Raw genomic sequence first — 14,263 nt, forward strand, 5'->3', positions numbered from 1 at the left:
GAGGTAGGTACTGCTGTTATCACCACCACTACTTGCTAGGAGATGGAGCCAGGATTTATCCCTGGCAGCCTGGCTCTGAAATGAAACCCCTCACTGAACTCCATGCTGTGCAGTGTCCAGTGAAGAATGCTTTACACATAATTACAATTTTGAATCTGTAGGCAGAATATCAAATTAATGATTATTTCTTTTTATAGGAGGTCGATATGTTAAAGTCTGGGATATGTTAAAAGGAGGACAGTTGCTAGTGGCTTTGAAAAATCATCACAAAACTGTGACGTGTTTATGTCTGAGCAGCTCTGGACAGAGGTTGCTCTCTGGTTCCCTGGATAGGTCAGCAATTTAATTTTTCTTCTTCATCCTTATTAGCGTATAAGTTTTATACTTGAAGAATGAGTTATGCCCGCAATATTTGTGATAAGATAAATAGTCCATTAATGATTTCCATGGAAACAATGAACTGTTGAGTTGAAAAAATTTTGACCATTTTTTACATATAGCCAACTTATTTTTTCTTGTGACTTAATTTATTGCTTTAATTTATATACTTAAGCAATTTTATTGAACCAGTTGATCATTGGTCTCTTAAAACAGTTTGTTATTCTGTAGTTTCTTTTAAAATCAGTATTGCACAGTCATATAATTTGAAATATTTGTAATGTATATATATATTTTAGTTAGTATTCCCTAAAATTTATAATTTCATGTAAAAAATTCTACACATTTGTATGGTCCAAACATTACTATTTCTGATAGGTATTTAGTATTCTATTAGTTTTTGTTCTGGAACAGCTCTGTTCAACAGAAATATAATATGAGCCACATTTGTAATCTTAAATTTAAAAAGATAAAAAGAACTGGGTAAAAATTTTAATATATGTAACCCTTGATATCTAAAATACTATGTCAACATGTAATCAGTATAAAAATTATTATTAAAATAAAAATTTTAAAATTATTTCCTCATTTTCAGTAACCATATTTCAAGAGCTCATAGCGACATGTGGCTTGTGGTTACCACATTAGACAGCAGTGTTCTAGAATAAAAAGCTAGAAAATGTTTTTATACAAAGGAAATTATTATATAAATATATGGTAAATTCTCCAAAATAGTGTTACTAAGCAATTCAGAACTTAATTTCTAGATGTGTTCCTACAAAGCTAAGTATAAGTTGGTTCTTTTTGTAGTGGTTCTCAACCTGGATGAATCTGTTCCCCAGGGGACATTTGGCAATGTGTGGAGACAGTTTTGGTTGTGATAACTTGTAGGTGGGGTGCTACTGGCATCTAGTGGGTAGAAGCCAGGGATGCAGTTCAGCTTTCTGCAGTGCGCAGGACAGCCCCCACAACAAAGGCTTATGTGACCAAGAATGTCAGGAGTGCTGAGATTGGGAAACCCTGCCCTTTTGACTTCCATGATACTTTCATTGATACGTTTTCTTTATTCTCAAGCTTTACTTCAGATGGCAGTGGTTCGTAGTTTATCCTTTTGTTCCTTTCATAAGTGGTTAAAGTCTTTATACAAACATGGTTAGTGCTGATACTCAGTTCATTTTTTAAGGGATTCAGTGATAGATTAGTTTGTAGTTAAGGTTACTAATCATTCTTTTTCTTAATTGTATAAATTTTAATATTTAAATGTTGATTTCTAAAAAAAAAAAGAATCTTTGCATTTTAACTCATTTCCAAAATAATTGTGACAAAACTTTCTCTTTTTATTAGGAAGGTAAAAGTATATAGCACAACTTCCTACAAAGTAGTCCACAGTTTTGATTATGCAGCGTCAATTTTGAGTCTTGCACTTGCAGTAAGTACTTCAAGCTTTCCCTAACCGTGCCTGTTAAATGAAACTAAAATAGAATTTTAAGATTTATCTTTAGATTTGAATAAGTCTTAATTTCTTCTTATTACTTCAGATGTTTAAGACGATTGCTAGAGTAATATGACTTGTACTAATAATTTGTCATGAATTCAGATTCGGGTCCCACTCACTGTATAACTTCCAACTAAGAACAGTGCCATAGGCCTTGTTAACGCTAAAGGCAGGACTTGGGAACTTGATAAATCTTTCTTCAGCACATTTAGCTCAAGGGTATTGTAATACCCTAGAAAAACAAGTTGGTTCTTTGAGCAAAGAAAGGGACAATGGGGCAACAAAATGAGTATCTCTTTCTCTGTTGACTGCTGTTTCTGGAATGTTTACTTTCAAGAATCATGGGGAGCCATATTTGGAGCAGAAGGGTTTGAACACATTTATAGCAGTCTGTATTGGGGGAGGGAAGACTTACTCCAAAATATTTCCTGGCAGGATTGTGGGAAGTCATGCTACTATGAAGTCTTTTTTTTTTCTAATAAAAGGATGCAGAAAATTTTTTCTGTATGTCATTAATTGTGTATTTATTATTATACAAACTGTTGGTGGTAATTTCCAACATATAGTTAGTTCTATCAATATAATAGTGTCCCAGTGACAAGTTATTTGCTCTAACTTTTTGGCATAGATCGTTGTTAGGTAGGGCATCTTTCTCAATGGAATTTTTGGTGAAGTTATGAGTAAGCATCAAACAACACTATAAATATTATTTTGAAGAAAAAGTACTATATAAATTATGAGTTAGGAATAGACTAACTTATTTTTTCTAATTGCTGTTAGCATGACGATGAGATGATAGTTGTAGGAATGACCAATGGAATACTGAATGTTAAACATCGCAAGTCTGAAGCAAAGAAGGATCCTTTCCCCAGGAGACGAAGGCCTGCATATCGAACCTTTATTAAAGGAAAAAATTACACGAAACAAAGGGTATGTCTATTTTTCATATTTTCTTAAGAGGTGCAATTTGTTAGATTAGCCAACTCTTTCCTGAACATTACTAGAAAGTATAGTTCAGATGGCATTTGACTTTATTTTGCTTTTCTCTACCTTAGCTTTATCTCCAGGTTGCTAGATAGGGGACATTGTTAATGAGGGAACAAGACTACTTTATTTAATAATATTATAATGTAGTTATAATCGTTACCAAACTCTAAAGATTATCTCTCACACACTACCTGATTTGATCTTCTAAACAATCCTGAAAAATGTAAGTAGAGCTAATTATGTCCCAATTTGGCATCTGAGAAGATTGAGCTGTAAGGAAGTTGTGATTTATCTCTGATTCTTGTGTATTTCTCTTTCTATACTGCCTGCCATGCCGTGTAAAGAGAATTCAAATGAGGAATTTTTGCTCAGAAATCAAATTCTTTTTTTTTTTTTTAAAGATTTATTTATTTATTTCTCTCCCCTCCTCCCCACCCCTGTTGTCTGTTCTGTGTCTATTTGCTTCGTCTTCTTTGTCCGCTTCTGTTGTCAGCGGCACGGGAATCTGTGTTTCTTTTTGCTGTGTCATCTTGTGTCATTTCTCAGTGTGGGTAGTGCCATTCTTAGGCAGGCTGCACTTTCTTTTGCGCTGGGCGGCTCTCCTTACAGGGCGCACTCCTTGCGCGTGGGGCTCCCCTACGCAGGGGACACCGCCTGCGTGGCACGGCACTCCTTGAACACATCAGCACTGCACATGGGCCGGCTCCACACGGGTCAAGGAGGCCCGGGGTTTGAACCATGGACCTCCTATGTGGTAGACGGACACCCTAACCACTGGGCCAAGTCCGCTTCCCAGAAATCAAATTCTTGTGTATATGTTGTAAGAAAAAAAAATATCATAGGAGAGTTAAGAACACATTGATGTGGCAAATTATTTGCTTTTTCCCATTATAATTTAATCTACATTATGGACATAGGAATATTTTTTTATGATATCATTCAGGGGCACCATGGTAAGAAAAATTACTATAAAAATTTATTTTGAATGGAACTTTATACAGATTTTGATTTTTCTCTTCTGGAAATATACTTTTCAACACAGGATGACATTATGATCAACAGGCCGCCAAAGAAACACCTGGAATTGTATGACAGGGATCTGAAAAATTTTAGGATCTCTAAGGCACTCGATAGAGTTCTTGATGTGAGTAAGGAGCTTATTTTTAAAAGATTGTTTTATAACTTGCTTGTATATTTCCTTGATTTGGGACTGTGAAGATAAAAAAACTTATTTAAACTTGTTAATTGTTAGTGAATTCCAAGACTATGATTTGTTTTTCTTGAGCTGCCTTATCTGCTCATATTGACTTTTTGAAAATTTTTATAGCCTAATTGTACAATGAAGACACCTGAGGTTACAGTTTCCATTATAAAAGAGCTAAATCGAAGAGGAGTGCTTGCGAATGCTCTTGCTGGTCGGGATGAAAAGGAAATCAGCCGTGTTCTTAATTTTTTAATAAGGTATGTTTTATGTCCATGAAATCTTGAATTTTATATCTGAAATCCTTAATCACCAAATTAAACATTTACTTTTAATTTGAACTTTATAAAGAGCTGATGGATTAAATAAATCTCCTTTAAGGATTTTTAAAAAATGCAAGTTTCTATGAACAGATTTTTTTGCCTTGTAGGAATCTCTCTCAGCCCAGATTTGCCCCTGTTTTGATAAATGCTGCTGAAATAATTATTGGTGAGTAGTTGCTAAAACCTCCTGAAAATATTAACATACTTGCACATACTTTGTAGAGACAAAATGATGACGTCACATTTGGAAATTCCAGTAGATTGAATATATCTTTTTTTTTTTAATCAAGATAAAACAAGGATTTTCATGGAGAAAGCAAACAACAATAGTACATGATACATTTTTAAATGGTGGGACTTTGACTTGGTATTGATGGTGTATTATAATTATTTTATTTAACTTTTATAAGCATCTGTAATGATCATGACTAATTTTTAATGGGAAAGTGAAGATGTCAGAACCTTCATCCTGTACATTTTGTAAAATATTACTTTTCACTTATTTTATAGAAAGGTATTTCTGGTTAATGTGTTTTCTCTTTTTCTTTTCAGACATATATCTGCCTGTGATTGGTCAGTCACCTGTAGTTGATAAGAAGTTTTTATTACTTCAGGGACTTGTAGAAAAAGAGATTGATTACCAAAGAGAACTACTAGAGACCTTGGGGATGATGGATATGCTCTTTGCTACCATGACAAGGAAAGAAAGCACTTCTGTGTTAGAACATAAATCTGATGGATTTCTTGAAAACAAGAAGATAGAATCATAGTGGATGCTTAATAAAAGAGCTGACTTGGAATAGATTTGACTCTGATAACTATTGGAAAGAGAATATCTTTGATACATTAAAAAAAAACTATTTACAGAAGAATTTTATGGAAGAGACAAATAATTATGATTGGAAAATGAGTACCTGTTTTAAGACTTTCCATGTCATGTTCTGGATTATTTTATGGCATCTTCGGCTAGAAGATATTAGTTGTCTTGGTCACTTTGTCTACCTTGGATAAGTTGATATAACTTATACTACAACAAGATTCTGCATCAAAATTTGAATAGGCATTCATATGGGCGTTCAAATACAAACCCTCTGTGGAGAAGGTTTCAACTGGGAATCCTGCTTAAGGTGTGGGGCTTTCAGAAACCGTCCTGGAAAAACAAAAACCGAAACATCAACAACAAAATCTTTCTTCACTCTCGGTGCCTTTGGGATTTCCCGGCCCCTGCTGAGTTTGCCTCCCCTCTCCTTGATGCCGTTACTTGTCTCAGATCACATCCTCTGCTTTAACTGGTAGAACAGGACTTAACCCATTCTAAGTGTGGCAGCTCTGACTAATTGAAACTAGTTGGGTATTTGTTCAGAGAGTGTGATGATTGTGTTCTCCATCCTAGGTTTTTCTTTATATTTCTCAAAACTTGACAATCTCTTTTTATTCTCTAGACCTTACTGGACCACTTTTTTTTTTCCCTTTCCCTAAATATGCAGCCTACCAGGTTTTCAGTTTACTCATGCTAGTGAAATGATAAAATTTGCCATTTCTCTTATAATAAATACCTTTCCTACATATGCTTTGGAATTTATCTTGTACTACTCCTCTAAAAACTATTTTTGTCTCCTCTGTATTTAGAATTTTTTGTGTTCTTCACAATCATCCTATGTATTAGAATCCAAACCAGAGTAACTTGCTTTGAAAAATGTTTTTTTTTAAAGTTCAAAGTAAATCACATTTTTTTATAAAGAGATCCTTATTTTCTTCTTGACTTTCTGAGATGTGTCAATTTCTGGCTGATATTTACTGGCTAGTGACTCTTTAACATTTATTTTACAATCACTACCTCTCCTACCTTCTCCCAAATCTTATCCATCTCATGTAGCTAATATCTGCAAGGAAATAGGTCTTAGGCTAGTAGAACATAAGTTAGAGGAAAATTTCAATTCTATAAATTCAGATATTTTTGAAAGTGGAAAAAAAAAAAGTTGAGCAGATATACCTTAAGTGGTTGAGCACCTGCTTCCCATGTCTGAGGTCTCAGGTTCAATCCCTGGTACCTCCTTAAAAAAAAAAGGATACATCTGTGTTCTAGTAAGGGCATTTGCTCAAAAATAAAATCTCTATTATCTTTCATGAATTGATTTAAACAGAAAGGAGAACTGTTGGGAAGCAATGGCACAGTGCCTGTAAACCAGGAGGCTGCTACTCTGAGTAATTATGTGATTAGTGAAGGTCAGAATCTCTTCAGGTTAAGAGTTAATCTAGTTAAATAAAATTTCTTTTTAAAAACAGTAATTTCATAGACATGATAATTTGCATACTAGTAAAAATTAGCATTCATCTTAAAACTGCCATCATTTGTATACCATGTGACAATAGTCTCACCTTATATTATTTCATTTAAGTCTGCACAGCCATCCAAAGTTGGTAGTGTTATTCTCATTTAACTTTGAATTAACTGCAATGGTTATTTCACTCTTGAATTCCCCAAATAGAGTTCTTCATCATCCCAGCACTCTGAACCAGCCTGCCTGCTGAACCCTAAACTACTCATTTCCATAAAAAAACTTCTGTGACTGCTGCAACTGTCAAAGGAAATGTGTAATGATTACAAATTTTCAAAAAGGCTAGAAAACAATTCTCATAGTTACTTCTACTTTGTATTAAGTTCAGGAAAATTTTTATATTCATTGGGACAAACTGTAATATTTGCTATTTGAAGTATTTAAACATAATTGACAGATATTGGCCTTAAATTTCTAATTTTAATTGTGTAAAAGGTTTTTAGACTTGTGGTTTTTGCATGTACTACCTGCAAAATAATGAAATGTTTCAGAGAACTTTTAGAAAGTCACTATACATTTAATTTATTATATTTATAAGAGTTCAGGGCTTGAGAAGGTTTTGCTTGTTGGGTCAAGTGTTTGAAGGGCTTTTTAAAAAAAATCAAATATCTTAAATTTATAAGTGGTGTTAAGTTTAAAAGAATTTGAATTGTAAATTGGACTGTTTAAGGAAATTTACTCTGTTCAACTTAAATGAACTTGATCAAACATTTATTAAAGGCCCCCTTGAAAATAATGTTATTAGATTTGTAAGTGGAATATTTGTAAGTTAAACTTAAAAGCTTAAGGGAAGTGTTTTGTTGTGTTTTTTTTTCACTGCTTAACTTTAATAAATAACTATAAATAGCCTTTTCTAAGAACAAAGTGCCCTCTCAGACACTAAAAAATACTCTCTTGGGTAAGTAGTTGGATATATACCTATGACCCTGGCCGTAGTTAATTGTACCAGGAGTAGAATGCCTGACTCAAGTCTTCTCTAAATAGGGATTTGTAATTGGTATTTATAATCAAGTTTCTTGATCTGGAAAAATGAGGGCGGCCGGGAATGCTGTTGGGGTCATCAGCAGATGGCGATGCAAATCTGGTCTGCAGACAGAAAGGGTAATGAAGCCCAAGTCCAGAGAAAATAAAGAATATGAGACCATCTTGCTTCATGATCGACTAGAGAGAGAGAAGCCATCTTAGTTCTTGATGACTTTCTGCTGCTTTTATTTGTTCTGGCTTGCTTTCTTCCAGAGATCCATGAGATCCTTTGGAATCCCTCTAATTCTTTTTGCTTAGGTGAGTATGAGTGCATTTCTGTTAAATACAACCAAATGACTCCTAAGACACTAATCTAACCCTGATATTTGAGACACTTGCTAGAGGCCAGAAAATTGGGGTTATAGCAGTGAAGAAAATAAAAATACTTGCTCTCTTGGAACTACTGTTCTGGTGGGGGAGATGTTTAGTAAACAAAAAATGTATAGTGGGTCAGATGGGGATAGAGGCTAAGGAGAAAAATTGGGCAGGGGGGAGAGAGAGGAAGTGTTAGGGGTGGTAAGTGGGTTGAGTAATCAGGGAAGGCCTCAGTGAGGTTAACAAGTGAGCAAAGACCTGAAGGAAAAGAAGATGGAGCTTCGGTCATATCTAGAGGCAGAATGCAAAAATTTCAAGGCAGAAGCTATCTGGTGAGTTTAAGGAATAGCAAGGTGGCAGGATTGGCTGACATGGAATGGGGGAGGGGAGATTAGTAAAATAGAAAATCAGGCTCCCTGGGGCGGGGGTGGGAGTAGATTATTTAGGATCTTCAAGGCCATGATGAGGACATGGGTGTTTAAGAAGAGTGACTTAACCTGACAGACATTTTGAAAGAATAGCTGTCATGCTGAGAATAGACTGGTGGGGATCAGGGCAAAGGCAGGGAGACTTGTTAAGGGACAGCTACAGGAACCCACATGAGAGATGAAGTAGTTTATACCAATAACAAGGTGGTAGAGGTGGAGATGAGAAATGAGCAATTAGAAGGACAGAGTGGCCATTTATTGGAATGGAGGGAAATTGGGAGGAGCAGGTTTTGGGGTCTAAATTTGCGATGGACATACACCCAAGTGGAATTATCAAATGAGCAGCTGTATTGAGGAGTCTGGAGTTAAGGGAAAGATTGGTCGAGAGATAACATTAGTAGATGCTATTTTAAACCATGAAACTAGATTAAGTCACCAACGGAACAGATATTGACAGAAAAGAGAAGTGGAACCCAGATAGAACATAATGAACCATTAAAGTAGATTGAGAAAGAGTGGCTAATGAGTTGAAGGAAATCCAGGGAAGCATGTCCTAGAAACAAGAGAAGAAAGTATATCAGGGAGAATGGAGTGATCAGCTATGGCAAATGCTGCTGATTAGCCTAGAGGAAAGCTGAGACTTGACCTTTGGATTTAGTACTTAGTAATCTGGAGTGGTGGTAATCAGTGCCTGGTTGGAGTGGGTTCAAGAGAGAATCGATACAGAAACTGAAAGCAGTGAGTTGAGACAACTGGGATAGCTTTCCCGTAAAGGGAAGCAGAAAAATGAGGCTATGGCTAGAAGATGGTGGGCTTAAGAGAGGTTAAAAATTGCTTTAATGAGGTAATCGATAATGCTATAAGCTGCACATATTGAAAGTGTTCAATTTGATATGATTTTACATGTTTATACCTGTGAAACCATCACCACAATCAAGATCATGAATATGTCATGTTCATAATCTTGTTCGTTTGTGATCCTTCCATGGCTCTTCCTCTCAGGTACTGATTTAATTTGTCACTATAGATTTGCATTTTCTATAATTTTATACAAATGGAATCAATGTATGCTCTTTCTGGATCTGGCTTTCTTTTTCACTCATTAGGATTGTTTTGAGGTTTATCCTTTTTTTTTTTAAATTGAAAGAAAATATAGAATGTGTGATGATGGGGATAATCCTGTAGAGACAAACTACTTATATAGAAGAAAGGAGGCGCCAGTTGCTGGAGCAATGTCCTTGGGAGGGTGGATGGGGATGAGTGGCCAAGTAGAAGGTTGGCTTAGAGGGGGAGCATGACCCAGTCAGCCATGGTTGAGTAGAGAAGGTAGAATTACAGGCACATGCAATTAAATAGGTGATGCAATTAGATGTAACCGTGGGAGTGTGTGGAAGTTCTTTAGTGGGTGCCTTTATTAGGGGAAAAGAACAAAATTATGAACTGAAACCAAAGTTGGAGGAGGAGGAACTCCTGAAAGTTTGAGAGAGTAGACTATGAAACCATCCTTGAGAGGTCAAGAGCTCACACTTTGGAGCCATCAGCCTGGGTTTGAATGTTGGCTCAGTCACTCTCAGGTGTGTGACTTTGGACAGTTATTTTGCCACTTTGTACCTCATTTTCCTTACCTGTTAATCGGTTAAAACCACAGGATGGTTGTGAGAATTAAATGAGTAAACGTCTGTAAAAGTACCTAGAATGTTTCTGTTGTGTTAGCTAGTATTACTATTGTGGGAGTGAAAGGACTGGAGGAATACAGGATTGCCAGACAGCATGAAAGACCCACATATGGTTAGTGTCATGATTTAAAGCAAGCAATCAACATGATTGTGTGTTTTTCTTTATTCACATTTGACTTTGCAGGTGCAAGTATGGGATAGGCTGAAATGGATTTAACCAGTATTGGGGTTTTCATAAGTCAGTGCAAAATAATTGAAAAAGGGGACAGGGTGTTGTTGATATACAAAGGAGTGATTATAATGATAGATTGTGGAATCTAAGCTGGGAAAGGAAGGAAATTAAATAATGATAGAGTGAGGACAGTGAAACAGCTGGATCAAGTGCTTGTTGGTTTGTGTAGTGTTGAAAGTTGTGTTTTTCATACTAGAGGTGATGTTTAGAGACACAAAAGGTCTTGGTAAGAGTGAAGATGTTTTAAATTGATATTATAGAGGAATTGCAGCTTTTACTAATGATAAGGAGCATCATGACTATGAAATCTGGTGGCTGAGTTAGGATTGGGGACAAGATCATTGGAGAAGAGGAAGTCAAGGAACTGCAAGCCCAGGAGTTAGAAGGAGCAACTGTAACTGTGTGGATATTGGAATTGCCAAGAATTAGACAGGAGTAGTGGTTGAGAGAGGGACAGCAAGGCAGGAGCTGAAATCTTCCAGACGTGATGAGCGTGACCTGCTGAACTATGATGACTGATGAGGCTGGGTCTGGGGTATACAGTCAGATGACATGAGAGTCAAAGGTAGGGCTTTCCTAGAGAAGAGGAGGAAGAGTGGTCTAGAAACAGCTCTGAGAATCACCTACCCACCTAATAGGGCAGTCATATGAGATGTGAGGAAGCAATAGCAGCAGCAGCAGAGGAAGCAGTGTCCTCAGCAGAGAGCCAGTTTCCAGTAAGAGCAAGGGCTTGAAGAGAATGTTCAGAAAAAGAAGAATGAAGTTGGAGAACTCACACTTCCCAATCTTAAAACTTATTACAAAGCCACCATAATCAAAACAGCATGGTTTTGATTGCAGTACTCAAAACACACGAGGTCAGATACATAGACCAATGGAATCAAATTGACAACTCAGAAATCAATCTTCACATTTATGGTCAACTGATTTTTGGCAAAGACCACGCAATTGGGAAAGAATAGTCTCTTAAAAAATGGTTCTGGGAAAATTAGATCTCCATTTGAAAAAAAAAAAAAGAGGGCCCCTACCTTACGCCTTATAAAAAAATAAATTCAACATAGATCAGAGAAACCATATATCCAATAAGGGGTTTAATATCCAGCATACATAAAGAAATCCTTCAACTTAACAAAGAGACAATCCAATTAAAAAATGGGCAAAAGACTTGAACAGACATGTCTTGAAAGAAGACATACAAATGGCTAAAGAGCACTTGAAAAGATGTTTATTTTCATTAGCCATCATGGAGGTGCAAATCAAAATTACAATGAGATACCATTTCACACCCATTAGAGTGGCTACTATTTAAAAAATAGAAAATAAGTGTTGGAGAGGATGCAAAGAAAAAAGAAGGCTCATATATTGCTGGTGGCAATGTAAAATGGTGCAGTCACTTTGGAAGATAGTTTGGCGTATCCTCCAAGAGCTAAGTATAGAACTACCATATGACCAGCCCACCCAACAACTAGGTATTTACCCATAAGAATTGAAGGCAGAGACTAAAACAGATAATTGCACACCAATGTTCATAGTGGCATTATGCACAATTGCCAAAAGATAGAAGCAACCTGAGTGTCCATCAAGCAATGAATGAATAAAATGTATATACATACAATGGAATATTATTCAGGCATAAAAAAGAATGAAGTTCTGATTCATGCAACAATATGGATGCACCTTGAAGACATCATCTTGAGTGAAGTAACCCAGACACAAAGGTCAAATATTATATGATCTCACTGATTTGAAATAATTAGAATAAGCAAACTCATAGAGTCAGAATCTGGACTATAGGTTACCAGGGTTTGGGATGGGGATAGGCACTAAGAAGTTAAGGCTTAACTTGCACAGCATTCCTATTTGGAATGATGGCAATGTTTTGGTAATGGATGGTCATGATGGTTGTACAACATTGTGAACATAACACTGAAATATCTATCTGATATGATTAAAAGGTAAAAATGTTAGGTTGTATATATGTTAACAGAATAAAAAATTTTTTTAATTCCATGGAACTGCACTACATAGTGAACCCTAAATTAAATCATAATCTATAGTTAATAGTACAATTATTATAACATGCCTTCAACATTGTTAACAAATGTTCCATACCAATGTAAAGTGTTAAGAGGGTGGTATATGGGAATTATGCGTGATTGTTCTATAAACCTACAACTTCTCTAATAATGAAAAAGAGAGAGAGAGCATTCAGAGAAGAGTTGCAGCTCTAAGGAGTATTGCTGATGAGTGAATGTGAGACCTTTTTACAAGGCAGAGGCAAAAGGGTTTAGGAAGAGGATGGAAATGAGGTAAAAAGAGTGTCTGGGAGAAAAAGGACAACCTAGGGATCCTGGCTGCATAACGAGGGCTAGAGGGCATTGTGACATTACCCCTGATGGTCTTAAGGTAGATGTCGGAGGTGAGGGCTCTGTGTGTGATATCTTCCCAGGGGCTCATAGAATTCATGGCATTCTTCCTCACCCCTCCTGCACAGATAGTGTGGAGGCTGGGAGAGGGGCAATCACTTCTAGAGAAATAGGAAAACCAAAGTTAAGTAATTTTATCCCGGTCACTCTGTTTGCAAGTGACAAAACCAGGATTCAGGGCCAGAAAGCATGCCTTCACAACCGGAACCACTTACCACTAGCTGAGACTGCCTCATCCTCCATCTCTTTCCTTTACCAAACCCTCAGATGCCACCTCCTGCATGTCCTCTCACTCTCGTTTCTCCTTTCCCAGGGCCACTGCCTTAGATCAGGCCCTAGCTACTTCTCCACTGGACCCCTGCAGGGGCCTTCCTCACAGCTGTCTCCAGTTTGGCTGCCGCCAGTTCATCTTCCTTATCATTGCTCAAGTGGTCTTCAGAAACACACATTTGATCTCACCACCCCTTTGAGTTAATATATTGTGGTGTTAAGGAGACTTAAATGATCATGGTAACTGTATGGTGGTGGTGGGGGTGATGGAGATGACGTGATAAAATCCTAAACCCTCCTTCCATCCTTCACTTAGGCCCAGGCAGTGTCCACGTGGAAGGTTCTCTGGTTTGGGCTACTACTGATGTTTTCTTTTCCTTGGTTGGAAATTCTTCAAAGACATTGATTTTAGTTTGGAGCCTTTCTCCATTTCTTTTTTCCTATGGTGGCTTCCTCTCCAAATGTGTTTACTTCTGCTCAGTTTCATTCCCAGCTTTTATTTACACTGTTGGAACACTGAACTGTTCTCAATGCTGACCTGTAAGAACTTGGGGGTGGGGCAGGAGGTAGGGTCTCCAGCTGGGGCACATCACAGGTATATTTTCAGGTCTCAGGTTAAGGAGTTAGGTTCCCCACTTGGGTCCCCGGTTTTTCTAGCTCCTTCCTGTACTTCCAGTGTCAGACCCTCTACCCACATGTAGCTATTTAAATTAAACTTGATTAAAATAAAATGAAAGTGAGAATTCAGTTTCTCAATCACACCAGCCACATTTTGAGTGCTCAGTAGCCACGTGTGGCTAGTGGCTGCCATGTTGTACAGCACAGACAGAATATTTCCATCCTTGCAGAAAGTTCTTTAGGTAGCCCTGGGCCCTTGGAGAAGTGTGATCTCTTCCCATCTGGGCCCTGGTCGTCTTCTCTGATTTGGTCTGAAACAGCCCCTTGGCAGCCACTGGATCAACCGACCCAGCCACTGGCCTTGGTCCTTCCTGGCTAGGGATCCCTGCTCCTTACTCAGTCCCCTGCCCTGCCTGCCCCACATCTGGCCTTGAGCTTTCTTCCTCTCACCAATTCTTGTCCCTAAATCTCCCTGTAGCTTCATTCTCCCAGCCCTGCAGCTCTGCATCGGTTCACCAGGCATTTTCCACAGCTCCTCAAGGATGAGAAGGG

At 37.4% G+C, this 14,263-nt stretch overlaps 1 protein-coding gene across 2 annotated transcripts in view; it reads left to right on the forward strand.

Annotated features, from left to right (window-relative positions):
• The window catches only part of UTP15 (UTP15 small subunit processome component), a 21,974-nt gene extending 14,459 nt beyond the window's left edge, over nt 1–7,515 (forward strand). For both annotated transcript variants that reach the window (XM_004447080.4, XM_004447079.5), the window contains 7 exons: nt 198–333; nt 1,723–1,807; nt 2,654–2,803; nt 3,903–4,004; nt 4,188–4,321; nt 4,492–4,550; nt 4,937–7,515. In XM_004447080.4, the coding sequence (XP_004447137.1) occupies nt 198–333; nt 1,723–1,807; nt 2,654–2,803; nt 3,903–4,004; nt 4,188–4,321; nt 4,492–4,550; nt 4,937–5,154 (884 nt within the window). In that variant the 3' untranslated portion in view covers nt 5,155–7,515. The remainder of the gene's footprint in view (nt 1–197; nt 334–1,722; nt 1,808–2,653; nt 2,804–3,902; nt 4,005–4,187; nt 4,322–4,491; nt 4,551–4,936) is intronic.
• The last annotated feature ends 6,748 nt before the right edge of the window (nt 7,516–14,263 follow it).

The sequence above is a fragment of the Dasypus novemcinctus genome, chromosome 2 (genome assembly GCF_030445035.2).
Source record: "Dasypus novemcinctus isolate mDasNov1 chromosome 2, mDasNov1.1.hap2, whole genome shotgun sequence".
In the NCBI taxonomy this organism is placed as follows: Eukaryota; Metazoa; Chordata; class Mammalia; order Cingulata; family Dasypodidae; genus Dasypus; species Dasypus novemcinctus.